General features: G+C 48.4%; 1 protein-coding gene across 5 annotated transcripts; it reads right to left on the minus strand.

Annotated features, from left to right (window-relative positions):
- Positions 1-86: 86 nt before the first annotated feature.
- Positions 87-24,514, minus strand: HIPK1 (homeodomain interacting protein kinase 1). Of its 5 annotated transcripts, none has more exons than XM_069876010.1 (16): positions 24,371-24,514; positions 23,111-24,188; positions 17,380-17,503; positions 15,071-15,190; positions 14,256-14,342; positions 13,497-13,681; positions 13,062-13,224; positions 12,513-12,735; positions 11,166-11,287; positions 9,561-9,695; positions 6,508-6,647; positions 6,146-6,328; positions 5,357-5,572; positions 4,860-5,098; positions 4,342-4,478; positions 87-3,346 (listed from the first exon to the last, which is right to left on the minus strand). In XM_069876010.1, the coding sequence occupies exons 2-16, from the start codon at positions 24,184-24,186 to the stop codon at positions 2,861-2,863; spliced, it is 3,636 nt and encodes a 1,211-aa protein (XP_069732111.1). In that variant the 5' UTR covers positions 24,187-24,188; positions 24,371-24,514; the 3' UTR covers positions 87-2,860. The 5 variants fall into 5 exon arrangements, with proteins under 5 accessions (XP_069732111.1, XP_069732114.1, XP_069732110.1 ...); XM_069876013.1 differs by having other exon boundaries at positions 87-3,082; positions 6,508-6,650; XM_069876009.1 differs by having other exon boundaries at positions 6,508-6,650.
- Between the last annotated feature and the right edge of the window lie 2,197 nt (positions 24,515-26,711).

The following is a 26,711-nucleotide window of genomic DNA, read 5'->3' on the forward strand; positions in this document are numbered from 1 at the left end:
CTGACGAGAAATGGCCATTTCGATCTGCTTGGGGGAGAGTGGTCAAGCGCTGCCCAAAACTGTGGGCAGGTTTTGCTAGAGGTCTATTTTCCCGGTTAGGGCTTCACAGAAAACTCTTTACTACTTGTGAAACAGGGCACAAAGTCTTCCTGATCACAGGAATTGGAGTCTGCTTTGCCTTTCGATGGAAAGGCACAACTCTACCCAGAGGGATCGCGAGGCAAGCACTGAACACAAGCAATGCCATGTGGAAAAAGAAAGTGCCTACAGCAACAAACAGCATCATTTGCAGCAACGATGTGGAACAGCAAGGTTGGCTGGTTGCCCACATGCCTACAGAAGTGCTCTGACTAAAAACACACTGAACAACGACATTGCTAATGCTACTGTCCAGTTCCAAAGTCCCCGATCCCGCCACTGGAACAGACCAAACCTTGAACAATCCAACAACGTTGGATCAGTCCAGACATTCTCCTGTCAAGAATGTGGAATCCCAGAGATGACTTCCGCACTTCTTGCCACACACCAGCCAGAGAACCGGCCTCTTCTCCACTGGGACGGAACATAAACTGGGTTACCGAACCTCTTATTGCTGCGGTAATGCGACCACTCAGCCAGTTTATCATCTATTCGGACAAGGTCCTCAATTTATGTACTGAAGAGGAGAAAGAATTCCTGGTGCAAGGGACCCAAGAAGACAAAGTGTAGTTTAAAAACTGCACCGATAATCCTACATGAGTGTTTCCTCTGAACAACGACCACAGCCACAGCTGACAGCCCTTCCCAACAACTCCACACTAGCAGTAGCATCACCGAACTGTTAACGGTATGATGTGCTTTACAGCAGGCTCTCTTTGGTATAAATACTCTGTCACCAAGCTAGCAATACTCTACAGGAAACATCTGCTATGGACGTGGGGAAGGTAACACCAAACCAATCTAATAGAAAGTGATTGCACGTGTTTAATCACTTCTGCAATATTAGACTAAACATTCCAATGCATTCCCAGGACTATCCTATCTGAGATGTACTGACAGACATCTAACAGTACGTGTGCCATGTCAAGGAAAAGCTTTAAGGAAACACCGCTTCACTCTGAACGAAAACGTAGCTCTTTATGACAGCGCTAATGGGAGAACACGGCGCCAAGGCGACACTGCTGTTCTGGCTGCGGAAAGCTCTGTGGATTGCTTCGGTTCGACGGGGGCTTGCTGGTCCCTCGTAAGGCAAGCTCACTGTAAACTCTAGTCACACTACATCGTCATTTAAGGCACTACAATAAGGGGACACACCAAACAACTCTTCATCACACATACCTGTGCAAAACAAATCAGAAGTCTCCTGTCCTCGTGTGAAGCTCTACTCCTCCCTCAGTGCTACAGTGATGAGCTCTAACCATTGCATTATATCACATACATTCCAACATGAATCAATTCATTTTGGTTTAAATACAAAGGATACATCAACTCCATCCCCAGGAACGTTTAAGAATCAGACAAACACGAAGTACAGAGTTCAAGTATAATCACTACACATCTTGATTACAAAGACAGAACATTTGGGGTTAGCAGGAAGTTTTGCTTGTTATAGTTTTCTAATCAATATGTACATATTTCATTTTATGTAAAATATTAAAACACCACCAATACAAAACTTCTAAAATAGTTTTAAATTCAGTAATAAACTTTAAAATCTGGATTTTTTTTTTTTCCTTTTTTTTTTTCCTTTTTCTTTCTCTTTTTTTGTTTCCTTTTTGCGGTTCCTACATGCAGGTACTGAATACAAGTCTTGTTAAGAGCGCTTTAAAGTAGCTGCTGCCGTATCCCAGGGGATATGCTCACAGGAGTATAAAAAGCTGTACACATCAATACAGTGATGTTTCATCGTATTTCAAATTCGACTCCTTCCTAAATGAATCATGTGAGGAAAAACACTACAATAAAACAGAATGAAGAAAAGCCCTGTGCTTCTGTGAAGGAATCCAGCTGCGTTATAGGACCAGCAGCATCTGACACGCTGCAGAAACCAAACGTTAGAGCAGTGCTGCAATGCGCGTTCTCGGCTGAAGACTACAGCATCCTGGCAAAGCTGTGGAGTTCTGCTGCACAGTGAAGTCGTGAACACAACTCAAAAAACTTAGAATTCTGCAATGAAGGCAGCAAAAACTCAGCTGTGTTATGGAGAGACTGAACTGTCAAGAAACAAGAGATTTTGGGGTTCACAGGGCATTATCCGGAATGGATAACGTTGCCAGGACAAGGTGGCTGCCTCTACCAGTCCTGAAACACAGCAGAGAAGCGAACAAAAAACGCTGAGAGAAACCACGATCTGTAATGGCTTTTGCAGAACCAGCAATTTGTTAGAGAAAAAGTGAAATAGAGAAGAGATGTTAAAATACAAAACCTGATTCTAAAACTGCCCCAGCAACACAACGAGAGAAACACGCTTTATGTTTTCAGTGGCAACATGGATTTGTGCAAGCCGCTAAAATGCAATTCACTTGTCTTTTTGTTGAAGTTACCCAAGTTTAAAAAGCCATCAGGACCTGTCTTCCAAGACACTGATTTCCTTTCCTCTTTCGAATAGCACAACAGAACAGCTTTAAATAAACGTGGCCATGAACATTTTAAAAGCATCTATAAAAAGGAAGTAAAATTTTAAAACCTTAATTAGTGACCCTAGTACTGGTAACAAAGCGTGCTGCTCCGTTAGTGACTGACCTCACTAAGAGACGCTTGTGAACAACATACAGGCAGATCAAGGAGAAACAGGAACCAGGCAGGCATTACCAGGTAAAGGTTCACCCGAAATCCTTCCCCAGTCCCTCGGGCCCGTTGCAGGACAGTGCTCTACCAGGAACTACAAGTACGAGTACTGGTTGATCTTTGTAGGGCTCAGCGGGTATCCAGTGTAAATAGCAGATCCTCTGGAAGCACCAATATAGGACTGGGGAGCAAACTGGTGTTGGTACTGGGCCGGTGGAACGTTTGCAGAGGTCAGCAGGCTGGGGCCCACGCTGACAGGGACCTGGTGGACAAGTGTGCTGGGGTGGGCAGCGTACGTGGCGTGCCGCGAGGAGCCCTGAGGGGAGAAGAGGTGGGCGATGGAGGTGGTGGAGCCCAGCGTGGCAGCAGTGGTCGGAGCATAAGTGTACATATGCGGCTGGCTGGAGAGGTGAGCATTCGCCGTTGCTGCTGCCAGGTGGGGATGCACGGGGCTGCTGTGCTGGAACGTGTAGGGAGCCTGAGAAATAGTTGACGTGAGGGGGGCCACATAAGCTTGCTGCCTACGTGGGACAGCGTTTCCACTTCTCTCCTGTGAGGCCAGCACTGTTGTTTGCTGGTTCTGCAGGAAGAACAAGTAAATAAGGTTACTGACTGTCCTCAGGGAAAGGAGGTGAGCAAGGAAGGGTCAGCCAGAGCCTTCCAATAAACACCTCCCTTTCCAGCTGCAGGACCAACACTTCGGCAGATCCTCCCTTCCCAGCTCCATGAAACCCTCACATACATTTGGGAAAGGTTCTTGCGATTCCACAGAGACAAATGCTACATTTTTCCTCCACAATGGGATCAAGCTGCCATACGCGGGGTGCCACAGTGCAGCCGTATGTGTGCAGGCAGGTCCCAAGGCTGATCCAGCCCTCGGACCCCTCGCACATCCGCCCCTCTGCACCTCAGTGATAGCAGCAGCAGGGCTGCCCCATTTCAGAACAACACAGCCCAGCTTCTCCCTGCGCCAGGAATGAACTAGGGGTTTAAAACTTCCTCTCTTCTGAAAGGCCACTGTAGCTTGTCTCAAAGTGACAAACTGAAGTGAAACCAGCCTCTGAGAGTTTGGAGGAGAGTCAGGTGCTAATTAGTTTCAGGGACTAATTGTTAGTTTGAGAGAAATGGTCCAGCCTTAATCTCCTGGTTGAGCCTTTGTCAGATCTGGAGAAGGGCAGTAAAGAACAAAAGAATCTCCTTACACTGCTGAGTGCCTTCAGTGCTGCTCTAATCCAACAGCTGGATCCCAGCGTCACTGGGAAGAAAGATTCACTGCAAGACAGTTGCGAGCAGGAGCACCAAGAAAGTGTATGGACAGAACTATGCTTCGCCCTCCTGCCCTCTGGTACAGGAACAAATTCTTTCCCTTGAGAAACTTCACCCGTACTTCTTATAAATACTGTACTCCCACCAATACCCTGCCCTGTGAAGCCACAGGTCAGAACCAGCTCCAAAGAATGACTGAGCTAGCAGCTATCGATCCTCTTGCAATCAGGCCTCTGCCATAGAGCACAGCATTCCTAAAGCAATCCTAGAGCATCATGCCAAGGTCAGGAAGAGTCAGGCAGTGCTTACCTGGCTGAGGTTGAGAGGCTGCACTCCATTTGTTACCACACGGTGTGAGCGGTACCCGGTGGGTGTTATACAGCATCCTGACGACTGCCCGCTCACAGAGGCCACTGGCTTGGTCTTACTGGTGCTGCTCAGGATGCCTGAAAAGATTTCAAAAGCTCAGACTGTACCTCCCTCTCACACGCCATGCACTGTGATAACCAGCTCAGAAACACAGAAACTCTTTCTCTAACAAAACCTTCCCTTCAATTATGACTTATAATCCGATTGTTCAAAAAAAATCATTGGGAATTTCTACAGACCCTTCTAAAAGCAGCCAAACATACACAAAAGGTAAATCTATCAATGATGCTGAAAACAGGCCAAGGTGTGGACTCTCAGAACAGCAGATGTGAAACCTAAAGCTGCTGAAGACCCAAAGCAAATAGTCCAAAACATTGAGGACAAAGCTGTCGGGGCGAAACAGCATCTGAGCCATGGCAAACACTGCTGAGCCCAGTGACCGATGCAAGCACACCTACCTGAAGCCTGGGTAGCTACGATGCAGTCATTGAGCTGTGTTTTCAGTGGTGGCACAATGATAGTCCGAGAGCTGGAGCTGTCAGCCGCTCCTCTACTTGGCAGCTCCAGGGCACTACCTGTGCTCCTGAGAGAGGAGAGCGGGTCTGTGGCATAGGGGCTGTTCAGGGAGGAGTCGGAATCAGGAGAGTCGTTGACAGTAACATAGCTGATGACATTGGATCTCTGCTTCATACCGAGACTGCAGGGAAAAAAACCAAAACCAAATGGGAAACACTCTAGCTTCTCCCACAAGATACAGGAGATCTCCCTCTTGGATCTCATCCTCTCCCTCCCTGTCAAATGAGATTCTGATTAACTAGAGACGCAAACAGTACAGCAGATGTGATGCAGAGCTGCTTAGCCTAGTCAGGGATTTACACATGGTGTTCTCCACTCTCCTTGATGCTCAGGCTGAGCTCAGGACAAACCAGCACTGGCTGCCAAAGGAATTTCCTACCTGGCAGGTTTATATTTACTGTCCTCTTCCTCATCGGTGTCGCTGCGAATGGTGATGACACTGACAGGTGGGCTGGGAGTGTCTGGGATGACAATGGGCTGGTGCTGCTCCTGCACGGGAACGAGGACATTGGAAGAGGAGGAGGTGGAGCGCAGAGGACTGCTCCCGATCAGCGAGTAAACCTGGGAGGGCACCGTCTCCAGAGTTGAGCTGGGCCTGAAGGAGAACAAAGGAGTAATCAGCTATGTGTCAGCAGACTGGGACGGTTTGTCCTCAGCACCAGGAACAGCCAGGCTCCAGTGGGTTGGAGCACACCCACAAGAAACACCTTGAAACGCAGAGAGAACCCAAACGCAGAGAGAACCCAAATGCAGACACTCATACAGGAGCACGCCACAGAATGTGTCTCAGAAGGGAGCAACCCCTCAGTGGCGCTCTGAACAGGACTGATGGACCACAACACTGCCAGGAACGTGCCCCCTTGCTGAGCAGATGTCAGCTCTGTCGCTTGTATTGCTACAACATCAGCACATCCTGAGGTATAAGCCCTGCTCTGGCTAGCATGGTACAGCGCTTGTCAGCTGTGCTCCTTGCACTCTCAGATCAGTATTGCCTGGATCAGTGACTACAGCACAGAAACTTTTCCCAAGACACCTTCAAAAGCAACTGCAGCCCATTAAAGTTACACAGATGATGCCTCTGTGACCAGAAGACCAGCTTTACATACTGTAAAAGCAAAGTCCACAAACACACAACCAGTCTTGTGAGGGCTGGGAAAAGGAGCCTTACTTGGCTGCGCTTGGTGCTGGCTGCTTGTTCTTCTTTGCTGCGACATTGCTGCTCTGCTGCTGCCTGACGACGTGAGCAACTCCAACATTCAGCGGCTGCGCTGTAGCTAATGTCACATGGTTGGTCAGCAGTGATGGCTGTTGCATGAGAGTGCTATACTGATTCCCATGGGAATGGGCATTCCTGGGGCAGGAAAAGAAAAGACAAAGACTCAAATTCCATGACTACACTGCAGGCACCACAAACTGCACCCAACCCCTGAGGGATCCTGAGGGGAAGGGAGAAACTCTGTGCACTGCAGGCAGTGCTGCGATGGCACGCGTTTCCATCTGGCACGGAGCTGGACCCTGCGTGATCCCTACCTCCAGTCAGCCAATTGCTGGCTGCCACCGATCGTCTCTGGAATCACAGCCGCTGGCTGAACAGAGTTGTGCAAAGCAACCCCTGGGAGCTGCTGCCAGGTGGAAGGAAGCAGGATCTGCTGGGTTCCCCCAGGCCAAGCCTGCTGCAAAACAACAAGCAGATACACGAGTTCACTAGGTTTCAGCTCCTCCAAGTACTGAGAGAGATTTGTTCCAAGCAATAAATGCACTTGTGTGGATTGTTAGCTTGCAGAGATAACAGCACATCAAAAGGCGTCAGTACAGTAAGGGAACAAGAAAAACAGGGAGAGGAGCTCCCCTGGCCCTTTGCTAACCTTTTGGTACCACAGATGTCACCTGGGGAAAGAGCACGGACCTGGGGCTGCAGGATGCAGCCGGATATCGTACTGCCAGGTGCAGCAGGAGCATTCAGGACAGTCTGCACGCACTGCTCTGCTGAAGGGTTCTAAAATAGGAAGCCAATTTGGTGCTTTCTGTTTTCCTGCCTTACAGGGCTCGCTTTGAGAGAGCTGAGACAGTGTTGTTATTGCAGAACTTCAACTCAACTCAAGTATTAAAGAAAAGCCACACTGAGAGAAACATTTACATGCAAGGGAGATAAGCGAAGATATTTTCAAGTCACCAGTGTTATTAATGTTCCTGCCCAAATTGACAAAAACGCGGGGTTTTTTCTGGGAAAAAATAACCAAAAAACTCCAAAAAAAATCCAAATTTGGCAGTATGATATTTCTGTGAATTTGAAAATGTACGTCTCTCTGTCTTGCAGGCTGAACTGCAAAACCATAACCACCTGCTATACAAATGAAGTATTTCTGCAAGTAACAGATCCACTTATTATAAACACCGGTTCCAAACAAGAAGCCTCCAAAGCAGAGAACTGCTAACACCTCTGCCAACATAAGCGGAATAATAACAATATGAAAAAAAATAAAAAGAGAAATATGTTAAAAGTCACACCATGCGTCTTTCCAAAAGCCAACACCTGCACAAGACAAAGCAGAGAGTTTAATACAGCAAGATATAAATTCCCAATGAGAGGCAGAAATCGGGCCTTCCAAGCGACGCACTGTTTTGACAGAGGAAGGACAAAAATACGCAAAGCTTAGCAAATGGCTAATGCAAACTCAGGTGAAGCAGCAAGGGAGAAGTGTCGGAAGCACTAGAGGTGAGCAAATTCACGCCAAAGGCTCCCAGAATCCAAACAGAAATAGTGAAGTCCTACAGAGAAACTCAGAACCCAGGCTCACGGTCTGGGGACGGCGGGCTCTGACCTCCGTGGTGGTGCAGGGGAGCTGAACATCAACCCCGCTGCACGCACACAGGAGAGGAGAATTTGCCTGCTGGATCAAACGCTCAAACACACTTTTGAAAGCATCACTAAACTCACTCATGTCCCAAGCTCTGCTACAGTCACCCCTTGCGTTCTCAGAGCCCAGATTGCAGTCTTTCAGCAATCGAAACTCAGGAGGAGGGAAGGAGATCCAACCCTGGGTCTGCCTGGCTCAGAGCCGTGACCGAGGAGAACCCCCCTCTCCTGCCTTCCCGTCCTCAGAAACAGGGAGCAGTTAACCCTGTTCAGAACTCAAACAAATGGGGTTTCATTTGGGTACAGGTATGACTCGAGCAAATTCCACTGCAGCAGAGGTGTCCCTCTTGGAAGAAAATGACACTCAAACTACCACTTCAAAGCCACAAGAAACAACATGGTTCACATAATGGAATGTGCTTTGAAAGACATGTGAGGGTACCAGCGCTTAAGTGCACTGCAATGTTTTCGAACGCTTCACTGATCTGATTCTGGAGTTTGACAATGACTTCTCTGTGGCACCAGCAAAGCTGCTCTGGCACAGGTGCCAAATGAACACAGAAGAGGACAATTTTGAAAGCATATGCTCCTTAAGAGCGTGTTTGTTCCCTTCTCCCATCCTTTTTAACAATCGTTCCAAACAGTCTAATGCTGGCCACTGCCATTTTGGGTACGAGCATTCACTTTTAATTTCAACCAAGAAATACATAGGGACTGAAAGTGTCTGGGAAGAACGGGACCTTTATTGGGGTGAAGCAAGCTACCTGTGATTGGCTATAAATAACAAAAGGCCAGAAAATTATTCTCAACGTTCAACAGAGGTTTAGAGAAACAAACTGCTAAAAATACCTAAACGAATTTGTTATTACAGATTCATAAAATCATAGAATGGGCTGGGTTGGAAGGGACTTTAAAGCCCATCCTGTCCCACTCCCACACCTCCCACTGGATCAGGTTGCTCCAAGCTCCATCCAACCTGGCCTTGAACCCTTCCAGGGATGGGGCAGCCACCACTGCTCTGGGCAACCTGGGCCAGGGCCTCCCAGCCCTCACTGTGAAGGATTTTTTCCTAATGTCTAATCTAAATCTCCCCTTTCCAATTTAAATCCATTCTGTCTCATCCTGTTGCTACAGGCTCTGGCAAAAAGCCCCTCCCCAGCTTTCCTGGAGCCCCTTTCAGTAATGGAAGCTGTTCTAAGGTCTCCCCAGAGCCTTCTCTTCTCCAGGCTGAGCAACCTGATTATTTGCTATTAGAGATTATTTGCTATTTTAGCCTGTGCTTGGTGACCTGAGACATTTCTACATGTAAAGCAGCTTTACAAGCATTGAAAACGTAGCTAACTTGCCGAGTAGTTCAAATTCTGGCCATCCAGGTACCTGTAGCAGAGTCAAGCTAAAGATTGATTCCTTTGTACTTAACAATCAAAAGGCAAAGGTAGAAGAGCAAGCGAAGAACAAAACCAATTACCGCTCTTCTACGGCATAGCTTAGAAGAGCTTTGCAGTGCTAGGCTAGCAAAAATAACAGTCAATGGATCTGGATTCTTTACAGAGCCACACTAAACGTCAGAGTCAGACAGTGCTTCAGCAATGTTGGGGAGGAAAACAACGAGACATTAAGATGTAGCAAGAACACAGCCACAAGATGGCACATGCTTCCATGCCCTCTGCAAGTCTAAGTTAAAACAAAAACTCAGTTAGTGAACACAATCAAGGGAGGCAATTACCAGTACTGCAGCCGTCTGTTCTACCAGCGCCGGCCGGCCGGCTGTGCAATTCAGAGTAAAGGGAACCGCATACTGCGGCGTGATGGTGGCTACTTGAGGATGAAGAGTTGCTACCATTAGTGGTGTACAGCTTCCCTGTAATGTAGATCAGGCAGTGAGTGAAACACATGTACTGAGGCAGGAAAAGTGGGTTCAGCAATGTGCCAGGGAAGGTTTCACCTCACTGGCATTCTACGGTGCTCAAGCAGACTCCAGAATTGTAATGGATGCAGCAAAACCAACACCCAGACCCCTCCGGGCACATTCCTCTAAGCAGTTCCCTGAGAGAACACAAGGAACAGGGAATTTGGGAACAGGAGCTCTCCAATGACCAGTTAAAAAGTTAAAATGAGATAATGTTCAGCTACTGGTGCTTTACTGGGTCCCAGAGCACAGGTTACACTACCTAGGCTGCACAGAGCCAGACCAGGAACAGACCTTGGCAGGGCAAAGCCTTCACCACCCTGCCTCTAAATCCACACACATTTCTCCCAGAAAAGATCAACAGGGGGATTTCGTAGAGGACATGGTAAGGCTTTTGTATCGTGAAAGAGCAAAGTTATCTATGATGAAACCACCAAGACACATATTTGTCCATCAAAAGTCTAATTAAAACTAAGTTCTAGTGTACAATTTGCACTCCAGGAACGGCCGGGTTTGGATTCGCGTGGACCTCCTTCAAGCACATTCTGCTTTCTAGATACCCTTACCTGCATAATTATGCTACACAAACCAGAGATCCCCGAACGCCTAAGTTACTTGGACTGAACTATCTCAAAACTGCTGCTCTGCAGGGAGGTCAGCAAGAACAATATCTACCTAGGGAGTCAAACTAAGAAAGCATGTGCTAACATCAGAAGAACCTAATAAAACTATGCAAATAAATAAAAGTGCACTTAATTATAAAGGAAATTACAGTTTTTCAGTGATAAAACCTGTGAATTCCTGGGCACTTGCTGTATATTACAGCATTACTTTTTTGAAACAAAAATAATTTCAATTTATGAGACATTACTGTTTAGAATTATTGGTGAATTTTGCTATCGTGTATCCTTTACACAGCAAAAAACAAAGAACCACGTCATCGCAACACATCAATTCACACTGACGATGTAACTAACTGAGAAGGGTTTAGAAGTCATGTTGTTGATTTAAAGATGAAATTTTAACAAGTCATTGGCCTTGCCACTTCGGTTCACTGGGACCTTGCTTCTCACAGAAATGATTTCTTCTAAACCCTGCTGCCACATTTTTAAAGCGTAGGCAGAGCCGTACACCCAGAAGGCAGCGCACACCCATGACAAAACACAGCCTGTTTTTTAGCAGGTGAAAACTACATATTTATCCCCATTATTAAATCAAACTTCTAAAAGCAGGGAAGCATAGGACATAAAATAGTTCAAAACTTAAATATTCCAGAAAACCAAACCAAAACAAGACAACGCTGTCTGAGAAGCGATCTGTGTTTAACCTCTCAGAGTGTTCAGAGAACCCCTGCACAGCCCGGCTCTCCTGGATGGTGGCAGGAACTGCAGTTAAGTCCAAGAGGTTCTAGGGTTGTTTTACCTGTGTGAGGACTCCAGACTGGATCTGCAATGGCTGCGCTGCAGGTGCTTGTGGTACAATTGGGACAGCGTTCTCCATCCTCACTGGGAACCCAGAGTGCTTTGTGGTTGCCTGAAGCCCAGCTGTGGAGGACAAGAACACATCACTGCTAAGAGTCTGTAGTAGACTTTTTGTTTTTTAAGTCTCTTCCCAAGATCAAATTCCTACCAGGCAAGGGCAGAGGACAGGGTCAGATGGAGAGAAAGCTGTTCTGTTTGTCAAAAGCACAGCAACAAAACACCAGCTGGAGTGAACACTCTGGCAGTCCTGGCACGCTAAAGGGCAATGATGGACCACCAGCCCTTCCCAGTTCAGCTCCGCTGAAGCCCAGAGTTTTGTTTTCCAAAACACAGATAACACAGCCACCAAGTCCTGTGCTGCTTAAAGTTCAAACCTTACACTCTCAGTTCCCATTTCATGCATCAACCCTCCATAAAGATATAAGCATAAACAGAGAACTTTCGGGATTAGTAGAGCTCTCTGTGTGCTGATTTCATTGGCACTCTGTGACAATTTCTTGCTAGCAAACTACCCAGCTGCATCAGGGTGGGTGAACTGGGACTCAAGAGAGCAGATTCTGACTCTGACAGACAGAGCACAACACACTCTCATGTTCAGATAGGCCTGGCTCCTCTGCTCACTGCTTTCCGTGGCATGTTGCCATGTTCAGTTTGGGGCGAAAAACTGGTTGAGCAACTGAATGAAGACGGCAGCCTAGGCAGGCAAGATACTGTCACCTGCTCAAGCGTGACCCAGAAGAGAACCAAACTGTCTACATGCATCTGGGCAATAAAGCCGGTGAAGGGTTTAGAGCACAAGCCTTAGGAGAAACAGGGTTGCTTAGTCTGGAGAAAAGGAGACTGAGGGGAAACCTCATTACTCAATTCAACTACATTAAAGGAGGTTGTAGCAAGGTGTGGGTCGGTCTCTTCTAGTGACAGGATGAGGGGAAAAGGCCTCAAGATGTGCCAAGGGAGATTTAGATTGGATATTAGGAGGAATTTCTTTACTGAAAGGGTTATAAAGCATTGGCTTAGGCTGCCCAGGTTGGTGCTTGAGTCCCCATCCCTGGAGGTGTTTAAAAGATGAGTAGATGTCATAGCTGGGGACATGGTCTAGTGGTGGATTGAGGAGGGCTGGATCAATGGTTGGACTTGGTGATCTTAAAGGTCTTTTTCAACCAAAACTGTCTGTGATTCTGTAACACACAGAGTGGTCTGCTGTGCTTTCTGAACTTTGCGCTAATTACAGCTTCTCCTTTCTGCCTGACTGAAACCGCAGCACCACACAAAGGGGTTTTCCGCTTACTTTGAAAAGCAGGGGGGCAGACAATGAACGTTTGCTGGAACGGGTCAGTCTGCGTGCAGATCTGGGTGGTTCCAGGTTGCAGGGAAACGCTCTGCTGTGCCACTCCCGCAACCGGCGCCGCAGATGATGGGTACAGAGCAGACTGATAGTTCAGGAGGGAGACGTCTGAGTTCGCCAGGGAAAGAGTAGCAGCAGCGGTAGAATTGGAAGCCAATACACTGGCCTAGAGGAGAAAAATTAGATTTATCACTCGTACTTGTTATAAAACAAACAACAGGAACTATCAGTGTTCTACGATGGAGGTTTCAGGGAAAAGGCATAAGATGACATGGGAGAAAGGACAGGAATTGCATCCACTTGACTTAAATTGCTGAACTGACAGGCAAATAGGATGAGGCTGCCTTGGACTAAGTTTTGAAAAATTCAGTTTCAAGACAAGACTATAACTTCTGGAGCGCAACTTAAACACAGTAATTTGCAGAACAGGATTTGCCTCAAGGCGCAAAATTAGATAACTCCATTGCTTTGATTAGCTAAAAGGCACTATACCTGATTGTGTACGGTATTGAGCTGGTTGTTAAAGCTCATCGTCAGGTTTGTACTTGTGTTAGGCGCAACGTGAGTGGTGAATGGGCTCTTAATCTGATTCACTGTGTCATACATATTAACTCTTCGCTTGCAGATCTCCATATTTTGGAAGCAAGATTTCACACTGAAACAGAAGGAAAACAGAGATGTGAAACCAGTCTAACTTGGGCATGACAGATTCCCAACTGCATGCACATGCCTTTACGTTTAGAATATTGTTTTCCCCTTCAACCAACAAAGAAGGCCCTAAAACACAAAAAGGAAGCTTATGAGCATCCCCCTCCTTACCCACGCCACTGCAGTTTTCAGATCAGCACTGACAGAAAGGAGAAAAGCACTTTTCTGCATTTCCAGTAAGTCCTTGTGAAACAGAACAAGGAATCCAAGGGAACCTACTGATTACTGTGTGGGAAATCCAGTAGATGTGTCATGGTAACGAATGGGTGGTTCAAAGTCTTCAGTGGAGTAACTCTCTTATCTGCATCAATTGTCAACATCTTCTTCAACAAATCAATGTATTCCCTTCGGTCAGCCTTCTCCGCCAACATGTCGGTCCCTTCTAAGTCTGTCGACATATTCACCTTGAAAACAGAATGAGAGCCATTCACACAAACATCACATTAATTGCTGCCTCACAGAGTTCAGTAATTTCACATCATGCAGAAATAATAATTTCTATCTCTTAACGAGCTTAATTTCAGGCGTTACGGCGTTAACTCACAACCTTTCCCTTGCTCAGAAGCAAAACTTACACATGGAATTCTCACCTCAACATGAAGCTGGTCTGCTCAATAGAAATCAACCAGGCTTCATTCTCCACTGCCTGGCAACATGCCCTGTTTTTTTGTGGGGGCTATAAGGAACTAGCAAATCAGCATGGTGACTGTACACTCTCTGCACAGATGTGAGTAGTAGCAGCTACAAAATCGACTGAAAACTGAGACCAACATAGTTAAGACTCAAGGCCTCACTATATTAAAACCACTCAGTCATAGAATCACAGAATGTTTGGGGCTGGAAAGGACCCCAAAGCCCATCCAGTCCCACCCCTGCCATGGGCAGGGACACCTGCCACTGGATCAGGGGCTCCAAGCCCCATCCAGCCTGGCCTTGAACACCTCCAGGTTATCTGTGTGTTACATGATCTCCACACACCTGCGCCATATCATCCAAACAGTTGAATATGTATTTCCGAGCTTCTTTGGATTTTATTCCTGTCTCCAACTCATGTTCTTCTGGGGTCTGCAAAAGGAAACGTTTGTAACATAAACAGAGATATCACGCATTGGCAAAGAAAAAGCAGCAGAAAAAGAGCCATGCCAGGTGATCAAACCAACACAGCCAGAGGTTCCCGTTTCCTCAGCTGGAAAGATTATTGACTAAGAAGCCGAAATAACAACAGGATGGCTTCATTTCAAGACTTTGTGAGGTAGGGCACTGGCCAGAGGAAGTGAAGGTTTCTGATTTAGGAAGAGAAGGGGCTATAAATATTTTAAATCCCTCTTTCACTAAGGAGAAGAAAAGCCAAATCCCCTTCCTTTTGCTGCTCAGCTTTACAGACAATCAAATGCACATCTGATTCTGTCCTGTCCTCTGTCGACACACAAACAGATTTCTGCTAAACTAACTAACAACCTCACAAAACACTCCCAGCTTTACTCCTTGTATTGTCAGGAGATGACAACAAGATGACAGACTTCACCTAGGCTGGGCAGGCCACAATCAGTCACCATTATCTCAATTACTTTGACGCCCACTCCTTGCTGGTGCTATCATGCATGGCTGCTGTTGTTAGCAGAGTACCAGGTCTGCAGTTGCTGAACTGAAACATCCAAATCGGCTCTATTTGAACAGCATTTCAAACCCATCTCCACTCAGAATGTTTTCACAACACACTAAAATCAGGTGTGACTTGGTATCAAGCCCTCAATGAACAAACCAAAGCTGGGAATTAAAAAGACAAGACAAACCTTTAACCTCCACAGTGGGTAGCCCAAATTTGGGTCTCTGTTAAAAAACCTGCTTGTTTTCGTTCCCGCACTGAGAAGATACTCCGCCGGAAGGCCTTGAGTTTGTGAAATATAACGGATCTAGGAGAGAAAATTAAAAGAATGAGGACTCCCGATATAAAAAACTCACAGCTCATGGAGTAATTATCAGCCAGGTTTGTTCACAGCAAACAGGAAACAACCTGTAAATAAAAAATGCCGAGATAGCTGAAACTGCAAAATCAAAGGATCTGTCTCAAGTATTTATAAGGACGCTTGACTTTTCTGATCATATTAACTGCAGAAATTTCAGGTTTTAAATATACGTTTCTTATTTTATGGAAATATCTTTTGCTCAAGTATATGTGAGCAGCCTGTAGGTTTGTGAGACACAGATAAAGTGACACCAGCAGTCGTTAATATCGGCAGTGGAGAAAGTACACAGCTTGAGAGAAAAATCCCACAGAGGTATCGCATATGTACATGTAATAGAGTATCTGAGCAACACTGACTAGCCTGGCTAGTAGGTTCTAGGCACATGGTTTGGGAACACTGCCATGGCAAAGCTCTCCCTGACAGAGAAAGCAAGACCAAACCTCTGTAGTCAGGTTCTTGCATCCTCAAAACCATTTAATATGCTTTACCTCACACGTAACAGAAAAATGGCTCAGAATTGTGGAAAATGTCCCTGCACAGCTGTGACGGCATCAGCAGGACGCTGGTAGAGCTAACAAATAGAAAGGCATGCTCAAAAGGAAAGAAAACAACAAGTTATAAAAAACTACAATAATAAGCTTGTTAAAGTGTTCAAAATGTTGCTCAATTGCTGATGCTATTTGCTCTTAAGATGTGACACTGCCTCTGCCACGACTCCCTCCAAAGCAGGCTATGTGCAGGTTTAAGGAAAAGCCCTGCTAAGTCTGATTTCTAGAGCAAGGGCTGGAAACACAGCACCAAGGTAACCTGGCTCAGTTTGAACTATCACAGGCCCTTCGGTGTGTATCCCTTCTTATTTGCAAAGCTCCTGCTATCCCACTGTGCCAGAACAGCTGAACGTGGCTGGGCACTTAGTTCTCTATCATAGCCCGTGATCTGTGTGAATTCACCAACCCATTTCTGCTAGCACCAGTGTGGATCCAAAGTGCCTGCAAGTCAGTACTTTGTGTGTCTACACAGCAGTTCAGCTCACAGTTCTGCTCTTTTTAGGAGACAATCCTTGCTTTACACCCCAAGGGCATCTGAAAAACAATCGTGAATCCCATCCCAAGCCAGGAACTCCCTCCTGGAGAGGTCCTCTCAGAAAAGATCATGAAAGCAAGTCTTCCCCAGGTCTCAAGGGCTGAATTGATAACAAAATCAACCACATGAAGTCACACCTCACGGTGCCTCACAAAGGACTGCCAAATCCTGTTGATGAAGCAATGGAACAAGCACTTCTCCTCCCACCCACCTGTGTGACTTGATAAGGTTCTCAGAATTGCACAAAACTCCACGAGCAAGGAAACCACCCAGCTGTACCCCAGCTCTTTTCTAACTCATTCTGAGGCACCTCTGTGTTTCCTTTGGAAATCCACAGAGCTGGGAAGATGTAACACCAGAAGAGTTTCCAAACTTAGCAAATTTTCACGTGTTTTATCACCCAAGGAAAACCACACTAAGCATTGTATCAAGATACCACCAAAAAAACCACAGTGGAAAAGTCACCCTCAACCCCCTCCCATACAGACTCTTTGTCCTTTTATAGGCAGCAGTCAGCCCAGGTAACCACGCCAGGTATCCATGGAAAGAATTAATTAAACCAAGATGCCTTTTCAGACTCCTGCTCTTCCATTTCAGAGACTGCTTGGGGCCCCTGCTTTGCATTAGAGATGAGGGCTGCTGTAGGTATTACCAGGAGAGGAATGACAGGCTGGCTCCGTCTCCACATGGAAAAACTGCCCTCATGGTGAAATTACAGAGGGTGTTCCATGTCTGGATGCACACCTGGCGTCTGCTTTGACGGGGAGGGATTCCAACAGCTTTTAGCATCAGAAGCCAGAGGGTTACTGTAAATAGCCTCTGAATTGGATATCAACCTTCAATCCAAGTTAAAAGGCACAGAACTCTGTGCTCTCCTGTACAACAGGGACAGACAGGCACTGGGAATTCCACAAGGGGAATGAACTTAGTATGACAGGCAACGGCAATTGGTAGGAAATTAAATTTGATGTAAGTGACGTTGGGTTCAGTGGGTCCAGACACAGACGGTTATGGTTTTGTCTGAACGTCCACACATCCGCCACACAACTCACCTGATCGTACTCAGATGCTCCAGGATAGAGAGGCCAACCTAGAAACAGCTCTGCAATCACGCAGCCCAGTGACCACATGTCAATAGCTTCACAGAACGGCAAGCCCAGGATGATCTCAGGAGCTCTGTGAGGGAAAACGGACAAGTGTTAAAGCTTCCACCCCAGAAGTAAGCTGTTCTTTCCCATAAGCGTTCTGGATAACGCCTCTCCTCTCCTCCACACACAAGTAAACCTGTGTGAAACTAAGTGATTCTCTTTAAAGCAGAACATGTTTCCTGGTGTGGCTCAACAGATCCCAGACTTCTTGTCACTGGATTTGCTTTATGTGCCCTCAGCTTCCAGCAGGCCTTTCCTCTTCCAGTGACCAGTTTGGTCACACGCGACAGCGTGCATGGTGTGAGGTGGTGCTGAGACAACACACAGCCTCCCCTAACCGAACTGCGAAGAAAAGCTCCGGCTAACAGAGCTCAGGCTGTCCTCAGCAGATGAGTAACCAGCTGTAGGGGCTGCCTGTTCCCCCCTGGAAAAGCAGCTCCTCAAGGAGTGCCTCGGTTTCTATCGGTGGGTTTTCATTTAGGGTTTGAGTGGGGAGCTTGGAGTGTAAAACGGATGGCGAGAACACAGCTGGAGATGGTGAATGCTCTGCAAGGCTGTGCTACAGGTTTCTGTGCCCTGAACCACACCCAATGCACAGCATGCCCATTCAGCCCAGCCTTCATGGGGAGGCGAAGAACAGAACTCAAAACTCCAGGCAGGGTTTGCTTCTGCAATGGGCTGGAATTTCAGGGAGATTTCTGTCTGGCACTGACTCATAGCACAGAGGGACTTTTGAGTGCAACTCTGCACTTACACACAGCTCTGAGACAAACAAAGGCCATCCCACCAGGCAAAATCTGGTCCTATATTTGCATACAGCATAAAACCCAAGTGCTGCAAAACCCACCTGAGCCGGTATGGGAATTTACTCTGGAAAGTACAGGGACACAAACCCCCTCATCTTCTCCACACATAACTAACACATCTGCGAAGGCAGGTGAGGAGTCCTGAACCCCAGGCTATCTGTTTGCTGGTTGCAGCACGCCACGGGGCCTGCCTGACATTTCTTGTGTGACAGCATGGACATTTCTGTTGTTAAAAACAGCTCTGAAACCAGTTCTGATCTTTCCACAGAACTCTAAAAAAAAAAAAGAGGGCTTGCATAATGTGCAGGTGTCAATGGATCACACCTTCCACAGCGGCTCAGCCTGAACATACCTCCCAAACAGTTGTATGTGGCACGCGGTGACTCTACAGTTAATTACCCCTTGTGTCACGGTGACACAGATGCAGCTTTGGTTGAGGTGACTCCGCTACTACCAGCAGCCCGTCTCCAAAACAAAGCTGCTCCTCCCTGCTGCCCAGGCACGGTGTCCCAGAAAGTGCCAGATCCACCAAGAGAGGCAGAAAGCTGAGCCAGACGGTTGCTGTGGTGAGGCCATACCTATCCACTGTCCAGTTCTAAAGCAAGAAGGGTCTTCCATTATGTCAGAACAATTAATCAGAAAAACAGATTATTTAAGCTAAGACATTCTGATGCTCGCTCTCCTCAACACCAATCTGCTCCTACCTTCTGGTTTGTCTGTCCCTGGCAGGAGGTGACTTTGGAATAGTTTTGCATAAGTGAAAATATAAAATTGGTGATGCAAATACGACAAGTATCTGATATCTGAATGACCTGCTAAACAGTTATATTTTAAAGAACTCTGCTGGAATAGATCCAGGTGCGCACAAGAGGAAACCATCTCTAGAACTTTGGTCTTCGCCAGCAGAGCAAGCGCGATGCGGTCACGCATGGGATTTTGAGACCCCCACAGGCCGCTGGTCTACCAGCCATCACCAACAAACCCTGCTGACCCTCTTGACTGTCCAATTCATGCAGGGATTGCCAGTTCAGATAGGAACTGATCTGTCACACAAGGAATGCTGCGTGCATGACTTTCCTTGGGTTGGAGCAGCAAACAAACTAACATGGATGTGGAGCAAGCAAAGCACACTAATCCTCTGTAAGTGCATTAAAAATGCCACCAATCCCAGCGGGAAGAGAGATTAGCAGCAACCGCAGCTGGATGCAATTGTTAGCATTTAACTGCGTGCCGGAATAGGCATATGCATTCTGAAACCTCAACAGCAAAATGACAGCAAGTTTGGATTTATTCCCTGGAACTAAATCAATGCACTCCTTGCAAGCTACCTCATTTCATGCCGATTGCAGGACAGAGCCAGTAAATCACGATCTCTCTCACCCCCATGTACATCACTGCAACTGGTGGCCTTATAAGTGAGTGGGGACACGACAACGGGCACAGGGCACTGGCATAGTTGGGTTGCCAGAAGCTGAAGTGACCTCAGGGCCTTAAGCTCTTTGAGATAGAAATCAACAACATTCCTGCACTGCATGCAGGCTTGCCAGCCTCTGGCTTCCAAAGCTGGCAAATTTACTCAGGCGCTCTCCAAAGAGAGAGGATTCACAGCAGCAGCGGAAAAATCCAAGACTTACTCCTAGCATTTCAAAACATAGCATGTTTACACACGGGGCTTGCTCCTGTGAAGAACGATGGTGATACAGCTCGTACCACCATGACCAGCAGTGCAGTGAATAAGATGATCACCACTCAGGGCTGGATTAGTAAACAGCCAGCTGGATTTGGCAGCATGCACTGCTGCTTCCCAGACCAACCCAACAGGGACAGAAGTAGGTCAGGTAGCCCAAAGCAGAGGCAAGAAGCAGGTCCTACTGCACTCCACAAGTCCCCGCAACGCTCAGTGGCACATTTGCCACCCAGACTGCTCAGGTCTTCAGCTCAGCACCTCCAGCCTGCAAGATTCCTCCACACAGACCATCAGAAACATTAGGAGGCAGGGACAAGATACATAACACAGGACAGGAATGAATCTCGCTGTCTGAGCAGCAGGGAGATCAGTCTGCCCCAGAGATTCCTCATTTCTGCAAGCTGTCTACTTCCTCTCCAGGGAGAACAAAAGCATCCATACCCTTCCACGCCTGACCTAACAAGCGTATACTCCTGTTTCCAGGTGCAGAATTACTGCAAACAGATTTCAGGACTGCCACAGACACCAGTTGCTAAAAGCATCACTGCTGGAGTTAGCCTACTCCCATTCCGTGCCTGGCTTCAGAGCCAAGGAGCAATTCCTGGGCTCTTCTGCTCCCACTTGGAGGCAGCCATGTCGGCAGCAGAGACACCTGGGGAGAGAGACCCTGGCTTCGCCTCAATGCACCCACCCTGACAAACCCAGCTCCCCCTCCAGCTGGGGTTCAGCTTCCACAGCACCATCCTGACTGGTGCAAATTGTCCCACTGCACCATCCAAGAGCGAGCTGTGCTCTTGGACAAGATGACCTCCAGCAGCACCCAGCATAACTAATCAAGGCAGGGCTTTTCCTTCAGGGTGCATACACCAAAAAATTTACCTGGCAGCACCCAGGTCCGGGTGGTTTGGACATCTCTACAGAAGACAGAGTCATGTAAGTGCCAGTAACATGTATTAAAAACACAACAGTTAACAAAGAATGAGAAGTTTGTTTTTAATAGCTGACAAGAGAACCAAAAGAATGGGTCTACGCTGCTTTATTAAACACAGCATTCAAAAATTTCCAACACAGAACTCGCCTAAACACTAATTTAATGTGAATATGGCTCAAGCAATCCAGTTCACCCACAATAAGCTGCTTTCCACACCATCTCCGTAAGTTCCTAGACGATGGATTTTAGTAATCACCACCATTAAGGTAATTACATATCACTAAATATTACATTTCCACATCAGAGCATTCTTAGCTTCAGTCGAGCAGACAGTCTCAAACGCCATGTAATCTCCGGTTATTTGCCTTCCTGGCAGCGTCAGTCACCCCTTGTCAGGCGGAAGTGGCCGTGAGCCCAGCGCCGCACACCAAGATGGAGCAGCAGCTTCCTTCCCAGCAGCCCCTCTAAGATACCGATCGTCCCGGGCTATGCGGCCTCAGCCAGACCTGGTCTGTGAGATAACAGAGGCTGGAAGCGCTGTGCCTCCCCAGGCTGCTCTGCTGCAAGCCAGATAGAGCAGGTTCAGAGGGCTGGAGCACCTCCCGTACCAGGGCAGGCTGAGAGAGTTGGGAGTGTTCAGTTTGGAGATCTTACAGCAGCTTCCAGTACTGAAAGGGGCTCCAGGAAAGCTGGGGAGGGGCTCTTGATTTGGGAGTGCAGGGATAGGACAAGGGCAATGGTTTTCATCTGAAAGAGGGGAGATTGAGATCTTAGGAAGAAATGTTTTGCTGCGAGGGTGGGGAGGTCCTGGCATAGGTTGCCCAGGGAAGGTTGCCTGTGGCTGTCCCATCCTTGGAGGTGTTCAAGGCCAGGTTGGATGGGGCTTTAAGCAGCCTGATCCAGTGGGAGGTGGAATGGGATGGGCTTAAACGTCCCTTCGAACCCAAACCATTTCCATGATTCTCCAACACTGGGCACCTCTCAGCTTAACAACACCCTCCTCAAAGCATTTCAGCCTGCAAGTGGTTTAACAGAGCTGTGACACAGCGAAGACAACTTCCTTACAAAACCCAAGAATCAATAGTTTGGAATTGGAAAGATCGGTGCCAGCAGGCTGAGTGAAGATCATGAGGAATGAATTAAGATGAGTCTGCACCACACGAAAGAAACGTCACAGGAAGCTGGTGCTCCGTGTTATTGGGAATGAAAAACAAAACAGGGCAAGGATACAGAGAGCACAAAGGATGCACAGAACAGCCTACAACAAGGCAGGGCTTCCAACTGAAGCCAGGAGGACGGGAAGGACATCAAACAGAGCAGAGACACAGGGTAGGGTGGAGTGTCTTGAGTTCTCTGCCACGTCCCAGCTGGAAGGACTAGATACTAGTTAAGTTTTGTGTCAAGTGAGCTCATGCTCCACCAAAAGCACCACTGACAGGCAGCACAGACCTCCTCCCGTCCCTTTGATGCTACAAGTTCTTTCCGTGTCCATTTATTGAGGTCTCCTGCCACTTACATTGAAATACACGCTATTAACAGAGCCAAGCTGGGGTAGGCATTGAAGGGAGAAGCACAGTTTGCTTTAGCTAAACATTAAAACTCAGAAACTGTGTTTGCCACAGCTTGTTTTTAATTCTTAGATGGGAGCAGGGTAGAAGCCACTTCGAGGTTTCGCTAAGGGAAGCAGAGATCTCACTCATTGCTGTTTTAAAAGATCTAGAGGTCTCAAGAAAGCACGACTCACCAAGGGCCAAGAGAGGAAGCCATGTGCTCACGGCAGGGGTTCAGACAAAAATGGAAGCATAAGAAACAGGATTAAAAGAAACTGGCATCCCTTTGGCTTCTCTCCCTTGCAAACAGCTGTGGCTAATGGACCAGTTTCAGTCCATGGCAAACAACCCAAGATGCACCACTTGGTTTCCCCAGTTTGCTACTTCACCCATGCTCACAAACAAGCAACAGGGTAAGATCGGTGTACTGCACTACTGTGGGGAAAAGGAAGATGCCGGACTGCAGATTTCATAACCCTTGCAAAGCAGAAGTTCTATTTATTTACACACAAACTGCAGAAGGAACCTCCAGGAAAAACGCAGGAGCATGGAGAGAATGATCTCCTCCCCCCAGCCAGGATGAGAGCTCATGGCAGAAGAGTGGGACATTCCTAGAAGGAAGCCCCCAGCATCCCAAAGAATGCGCCGCATCGGAACATACCTGTAATAGCGTGACTGCAAGTATGTAGAGCACACAGCTTTAGAGACGTGGCTGGCAGAACCGAAGTCGATCACCTTCACCCTGTAGGGCTGGCGCGCGGGGTCCACCAACATGATGTTTTCGGGTTTCAAATCCGCGTGTATCAGACCCAGGCTCTTTAACTTCATCAAGGCAGTGGCCACTTGCTGCAGAATCGGCCGGATGTATTTCAGGGGCAATGGACTGAACTTATTTTGCTTTAAGAAATCGTACAAGTTCTGTTCCAGCATCTCAAATACAAGGCATGTATGATTCTTGTGTTGAAAGCACTCATAGGAGCGAACAAAGTTGTATTCATCGGCATTCTCACTGCTCAAGCGAGAAAGGATGCTCACCTCTATCTGGCCCTGCCTGGCGTAGGAAGGATGGTTTTTCAGGATCTTGATGGCTACAATCTCCTTCGTGCTACGCTTCCAGCATTTTGCCACCTGCCCAAAAGTCCCTCGGCCCAAGAATTCCAAGACCTCATAGCTGTTTGTCATAGAGCAGAGGATCTCGTGCTGGACCAGCTGATAATCCCCTTCGCCGCTGGAGCTGCTGCTCTTGGTGGTTACGGTGGTGGCTGTGGCCGCAGCACCCACCGCAGGTCTGTTTTGCAGCATGAGAGGTGGATGTTCCTCAATTATTTGCACGCTACCGTTGCTGTCAACCTCTTCACTTTTCCTTTTTAATCCACATTTTTGGTATGGTTCCAGTAAAGAAACGTTGCTCCTGTGCGTGAGGGCCTGGCTGTTCTGGTAGGAGGCTGTCGCGCTGCTGCCGGTGCTGTCGGCCGCCGTCACCACGATGTGCTCCACCGAGGGAGCCGGGAGAAGGAGGTTCTGGTCGTAGGCAGGGATGCTGAAGTTGGCTACCTGATGCGAAGAGCTCGCTTGTCCTTGAGCTGCCGGGAGGTTTTTGCTGTGGGTATAATACTTGTCACTACCGCTCTGTCCTGAAACATCCCAGACAGAGGGCTCCACTTTCAGTTTCTTGGCACTGCAGAAGGCACTCGAGGATACTGACGGAGGGGAGAACACCTGCAGCTGTGAGGCCATACCTGGAGAGGGAGAGAAGCTCGTCGGGGCCGCGAAGCGCGAGGCGTTCGGCGCTTCGTCCCCGGAGGCGGCGGCACCGGGAGCGGCGGGGGGCGGCCCAGAGCACTCGGGCCGCTTCCCGGGCCGCCGGGGTCACCGTGAAACCCGAGCCCCGGGATACCCCGCCCCGTCCCCGCGCACTCACCGCCGGTGGGGGTGTCTCAGCCGCGGGCCGGGCCTGCCTGGGACTCACACCGGGCTGCGCGGCCCCGCCGCGGGCGCATCGTAGCCCCGCCGCGGCCGCCGGCCCGCGCTCGCCGGGGGGAGCCCCCAGGCCGCTCCGCCGCCGCCGCCGCCGGGGGGAGCCCCCAGGCCGCTCCGCCGCCGCCGCCGGGCCCCGCCGGGCCCCCCCCGCCCCGCGCCCCCCCGCGCCGCCCGGGCCCCGCCGCGCCGCTCCCGCCGCGCCAGGCCGAGCCAGCCGAGCGCCGAGCGCCCAGCCCGACCACGTGATGCGCCGCGCCCGGAAGTGGGCGGGCGCCGCCGAGCCGGAAGCGGAAGCGCGGGGAGGAGCCGCCTCTGCCCGGGGCCTCGGGCCGTGTCCGCGCCGCCTCCGCCCGCCCCGCGGCCCCGGGTCCCGCCGGACACCCCGGAGGGGGGCGGGCAGCTCCATCCTCGGCCTCTGCGATCCTCCAGAGCGTTTCTTGGTGCGCTCTCACAGACTTACAGGTTTATAATGGTTGGACTCGATGATCCGGTGGGTCTCTTCCAACCTGGTTATTCTATGATTCTGTGATAATAACGCGAGTAACCACGCCGAAGTCTTGGGAGGTTTCATATTGCCATTTACTCTTAAACGGTGAAATCCACATTAGCCCGCATCTCTTAACGAGCATGAGAAATCAAGGCCAGTGGCGTGCATCCAGGCAGAGATACAGACAGGGACAAGTGGGGGAAAAAAAACATGGAGTAAAGAAATAATCAAACAACTTGGATTCCCAGTCCACTGCTGGCTGTGCTCGGATTCTAGAGGAAAAGAGGGGAAAGAGATGAAAGAGACATGGCAAGCCCAACCACAGCCACCACATGTTGTCTGTCACCTGGGGCCTTTTGAGGCCCTTGGAAACCAAGCCCTGTTATAAGTGGAGCAGGCACACAAAAATAGCTTCAACTGCCCGGGGAGCTGCTCACAAAGTCCTGGGCTCCCTGAGGCAGGGCCAGCCGGTTTGCTGTCAAAGGTCTGTCCCAAAGAACTCTCTGCACGCACAGACACTCGTGGCCAGGCTTGCATTTAGCCACATACAAAGTGGCAGCACGGAACGTGCCAGCACAGCAGCAACCTTAGCAAAGGAGCCCAAGCGAAGCAGAAGAAATTGCAAATGCGCACAATACCTGTGGCCAGGCCGCGGCTCATCTGAAGGCACCTTGCATGGTTATCAGGGTGATTTGACCTTTTCCCCTATTCTATACACGTTCTGCTGCATTTTAGAGGGTTCCATAAAGAGCACAAGGCCAGACATTTTAAGCTTGAGGTTAATTTGGAATAAACCCACACCTACCACACACCACATAGGAAATGATGTAAACTCTTGAATTTGCTTTCTTGGTGAAGAGAAGATTTCCCCACTGCACACTTCTTTGTATCTAGAAAATAACAATGAGAATCTGCACTGCCAGGAGGCAAGAGGGAGCTCAGCAGGCAGCCCTACGCCCAGCAACATAAGCTTGCCCTGCCCTCATGACACACCAGCATTTGATCTCAGCTTCCTAAAAGCAGCACTGAAACCTTGCCAAAAGGCTGGTTCCCCACTCCTCTGTAGGGTCTCTAAGGCCTTGGGTGAGTTTTTTCATCCCACTGGGGTGCAGATCCCAGCCGGGGAAGCAGAGAGAAACAGGCTGGTGCTAGGAAAAGAGGGAAACTTAGGAGGCAAGCACGAGGGAGAACAGGCCTGTAAGAGGCCAGCTACCTACTGCCAGGGAACTGCAGGGGAGGCTGAAGGGCTCCGAGAAACCTGAGAGCTCAGCAGTTTTCCCCACGAGGCTGTGTTTTGTTTTTCAAGACTTCAGGATAGCACACAAACCCAGGATTTTAACACCTAAGAGTGGGAGGAAACACGTGGCACTCTGAAAGGCCTCATGTGCCTGCCACACTGAGGCAAGGATCCCCAGCGTGCCAACTACTGGTCAAATCTCTCCTGCTTCTCTTGCCTTTGGAAACTACTGAGAGATTTTAGGTTTCCTTGCTCTATGAGATCTGGATAATTTCTTTCTGAAGTGGCAGGAACTGTCTTTATAATGCTAGTAACAGAAGACAGCATTTCTGCAGTTTTAACTTAGCATTCAGAAATTGGGCGCAGATGCTCAGCTTCTTTAGTGTCTGCAGGTTTCACCTCTTTACGTGTGATACAAGGATCAGAATTGCCTCTGTAAAGAATTAACATGTACAACTTCTTTGCCCAGAGGTTCTCCAAGAGATTCTCGACCTTATTTACTCAAATAAATGATTGATAAGAATGGCTGGTAAGAATAAAAGAGGAGAGGGCGGACGC

This window comes from Phaenicophaeus curvirostris, chromosome 24 (genome assembly GCF_032191515.1).
Source record: "Phaenicophaeus curvirostris isolate KB17595 chromosome 24, BPBGC_Pcur_1.0, whole genome shotgun sequence".
Lineage (NCBI taxonomy): Eukaryota > Metazoa > Chordata > Aves > Cuculiformes > Cuculidae > Phaenicophaeus > Phaenicophaeus curvirostris.

Excerpts from the sequence above, each read along its gene's own strand:
- HIPK1 (XM_069876009.1), bottom strand. The coding sequence starts at position 24,186 with ATGGCCTCACAGCTGCAGGTGTTCTCCCCTCCGTCAGTATCCTCGAGT. Across the intron at positions 12,736-13,061 it reads TCAATACCGTACACAATCAG|GCCAGTGTATTGGCTTCCAA; the intron begins GTATAGTGCCTT and ends TTTCTCCTCTAG. Across the intron at positions 11,288-12,512 it reads CTGCCCCCCTGCTTTTCAAA|CTGGGCTTCAGGCAACCACA; the intron begins GTAAGCGGAAAA and ends TGTCCTCCACAG.